General features: G+C 37.3%; 1 protein-coding gene across 1 annotated transcript in view; it reads left to right on the plus strand.

Annotated features, from left to right (window-relative positions):
* LOC130909099 (protoheme IX farnesyltransferase, mitochondrial) overlaps window positions 1-1060 on the plus strand; it is a 37831-nt gene extending 36771 nt beyond the window's left edge. The window contains exon 7 of the mRNA XM_057825176.1: window positions 381-1060. Within this exon, the coding sequence (XP_057681159.1) occupies window positions 381-778 (398 nt within the window). The 3' untranslated portion in view covers window positions 779-1060. The remainder of the gene's footprint in view (window positions 1-380) is intronic.
* Window positions 1061-3925: the final 2865 nt, after the last annotated feature.

Consider the following 3925-nt stretch of genomic DNA (forward strand, 5'->3'; position numbering starts at 1 on the left):
CTCACATTCCAGTCTTCTTCCACACACATACAAATACATCAACATCTTTCCACACATGCTCTCATCTGCTCATTGAGTGATTCTCATATCAAGTGCCATTGCCTGTATATAATTGTGCCTGTTGCCAAGTTGGATTAAAAAGTGCCTAAGACCAACTCCACTCTCCGCTCCTTGTGTTCTAACCGACACCCCGAGGCGAATGAATCATAAAACATATTGAACCCAGAACCTCATACAGTCCATTAGTCCAAATTAGAATTGATAAGAGAATCGATAAAGAATCGAATCGTTAAGCAATATCGATAATGGAATCGGAATCGTAAAAATTGTATCAATTCCCATCCCTACACACAATAAGCCCCACCTCTTCCTCCTCGCAGGTGCGCTGCTTTTAGGCGGCTTCCTGTATAGCTGGCAGTTCCCGCACTTCAACGCTCTCAGCTGGAACCTGAGGGAGGACTACTCACGTGGCGGGTACCGCATGATGTCAGTCACGCATCCGGCCATGTGTCGTCGCGTTGCTCTGCGGCACAGCGCGGCTCTGGCCGGCCTCACTGCGGCGGCACCTGCATTGGGTGTCACCACGTGGACTTTCCCTCTGGTGTCGCTGCCCATCAACGCATACATCACACTACTGGCCTTCAGATTCTATCGACGGGGCGACCGCACCAGCGCCCGCAAGTTGTTTTTCTGCAGCCTATGGCATCTGCCTATGCTGCTGCTACTCGCGCTCACCTGCAAGAAGCCTCGCGACAGCAGTGAGGCTAGTGCAAGCTAACGCAATCGTGTGTGACGGACACATCGTTTTTACACAAAACCATTTTAATGGCCTGACTGTAACTGTGTAATGTATTTATTTTTAAAAAGGTCCAGCATTACATCTCTTGTAAGGCGGGGTGGTCACACCTCATGGCGGCCTACATCAAAGGTATGCTATGTTGACAACTTAAACTGTACAGCAAATGGATGACATTTTATCATGATTAACTGTCACAAGACCTCAATCAGTCTTCTGATCTTGTTCAAAAAAATAAACCAAAATGCAATGTTAAACATGAAACACTGTTTTGAATTTAACAACGCTAACGCCACACCTGTTGCTCACCACGAGCGCCCCTTTCCGGCCCCTTCAGGCCCACTTTTTGGTTTTGGGTTACATCGCTATCGCTGTCCATCCCGCCGCCATAAAAGGTTGCGACGCGATTACGGGAAGTGTGGGGGCATGCTAGGGGTTGTCCGAGGGATTTTGTCCAAGGCCGCCGGAGCTGCAGCGTCCTCGTAAAGTGCCCCGGCAGATCCAAAATTTTATCCAAGAGGGTGAAAAGGGATTGAATGCACCAGCTGTTTCATCCGAAGAACAAGAAGACTGAAAAACACTCGACCTGAACTGGGATCCGATGTCAATCAGGTCGCCTAAACACTAAACGGTATTTTCTTATTTTCATCTGTGTGGAACTGGATACTAAGGCTCAGCTTTTATTGGCCACATGCTAATTGGAAGGTAAATAGGAGAATGTTGGCATCCTGTGGAGAAACTAGGAATCATTAAATAATACGCATATGTTACATACAAATGTAACATTATAGTTCAAGCAAATATTCTCAATACAGAAATGAGGGAAAGATGCTCTGTATTTTTTTACTCATTGTATTACAATTTTTAATGTACATTAGCCACAGGACTGCTTTTTCAAGTGCCAGCAGTACATATGGTATTTATATATAGCTTATTTTTCTTAATATATTTAGATACGCAAGACATTCCCAAAATATAATTAAGGGATATACAACTTTATTTAGTTTGCCTTTTTGTGAACCTTTTAATTTATTGAATGTGTGTTTTTGTTTTTATTTTTTATTTATTTTTTATTTCAAATTGATATTTTACTATCAGTATTCGTAAAGATGAAGAGGTAGCATCAAACAGGGACGAGCCGAGCAATGTAGTTTGACTAAAGTTTTCAAATGCAAACTCTTCGAAGAATAAATAGTAAATACCTTTTTTTTTTTAAATATTATTTTTAACATGTTCTTAAATTACACTCTTGTGCAATTGTTTTGGAGTAAGTTGATGCAAGTTAACTCTGAAGTATACGTTTACTTAATTATTTTTTGGGAAACTCATATCCCAAGGGGAAAGAAACTAAAGTTTTGTTTTGATCATGTCATTTGATTATTTTTTGGCAAATTTCAAGAAAACCTTTATTATTATTTTTAATGGATTTAACGGTCATTTTGGGTAGAAAATGCCATTTAGGAGTTTCGGTGCCAGCTCTTGCTTTAGCAATGAGGGAAATGATATACCATTTACTGTATGTACTGATAGCATTTTTGTGTGTGTGTAAGTGTGTGTCCTTCAAACATTGTTTAGATCGCTACCTGCGATTCCGCACAAACACTTTTTGACTGGATGCAAAGTACTTCTAAGCCAGCATGGTCATTACATAGTTAAAGCCCCTTTCATCAAAATATGCAAGTTTTCTTTTCATTTGACAGTTTTTTTGTATTTTCCAAATTGTACGACATAGTTCCCATTTTAAATGAACTCCAGTTATAATTTTCTCAGATCACTAGGCACATAAAAAGTTTTCTGTGGAGATATTGAATTTATTTTTTTAACATATATTTGTTGTTATAAACATGCATACTTGATTTGTACATTTCATCAGGAAAGTTTTTTGTTCTTTTTTTTTTTTTTTAACTTAATTTGAAGTAGATGTGCATTTACTTACGTTGGGCTTTTTTTTTTTTTTTTTTTTTTTTTTTTTTTTTTAAGGGTTATGTGATTTTAGACCTGTTGCAATTTTTAATTGTAAGCTATTACAAAATGAATAATACATAGCTATAATTTTCATGATTAAAATTGGTTAATTTGAAAAAATGGAAAAATTAAAGAAATATTAAGCTAGTGCGTGCATTGGGCTTTTTAGTTTAGTGGGTTTTTACCCATTTTATGCAAACTGTTACACCATAACATTTACAGTTTTCAAGATTAAAAGTTCTTTGTATAATATTTTTGTAAGTTTTTTAGATTGTATTCAGGCATTACTATGGGGTCTCGTAGTATGGAGCCTATACAGATTATGATTATGAACCATTGTGAATTTAAGAAATTGATTCAATGACAATTTGGGTTTTCAAACTATTATTATTATTATTATTATTTTAACTTTGTCCATTGATCCCATTCGGTACAAGCAGATGAGGTAACACAATTCGAGCCCTTTCTCCTTTTTACGTATCAAACCAAACAACCAAACCGAAATTAAAATAAATACATAAAACAAATAAAAACAAAAAACCCTTACCCCCCCAATACCCACGGCACGTATCTTCAAAACCATATATTATTATCATCGTTCCGCTTTAAAGTGGAAAAAGGCACTGATCAAGTAAACAAATATGTACAAATATAATATATAGTTTTCCAGGCATAGTTAAAAAATCCACACAAAGAGATGATGAGAGATGTTGTTGTTTTTTTTTTTTTTTAAACTTGTTTAAAGTTGTGTTGGTTCGACTTCAATTTAATAGTTATGACTGAATACAATTCTGTTGTAAACGTTCCATTGAACAAAAGTAACTTTTATGTACCCTGGAAAAGAATAGTCACGTTCTGAGAAATTAAAGTTTTTTTCCCCCTCCCCTATACCAGGTACAGTGCAATAATATTAAGTTTTCTAATATGTTCACATGTATCTGAAAGGTCTTAACCAACAATTTTAATTGCTTTTTTAAAGAAATCCGTCTACAAATAGTTTTCAAAGTTTTTCTCCCCCCGTACTTGAGGATACCACGATTGCGGCCACGCCTCTTCTCCACTCATTGGCTCGCTTTTATCAACAAGTTCAGTTCGCACGAGGGTCGCGATTGGCCACCTTGACTGCCAATCATTCCCCCGCTCCCTTATAAAGCTCTGTGCACT

The sequence above is a fragment of the Corythoichthys intestinalis genome, chromosome 21 (genome assembly GCF_030265065.1).
Source record: "Corythoichthys intestinalis isolate RoL2023-P3 chromosome 21, ASM3026506v1, whole genome shotgun sequence".
NCBI classification, from domain to species: Eukaryota; Metazoa; Chordata; class Actinopteri; order Syngnathiformes; family Syngnathidae; genus Corythoichthys; species Corythoichthys intestinalis.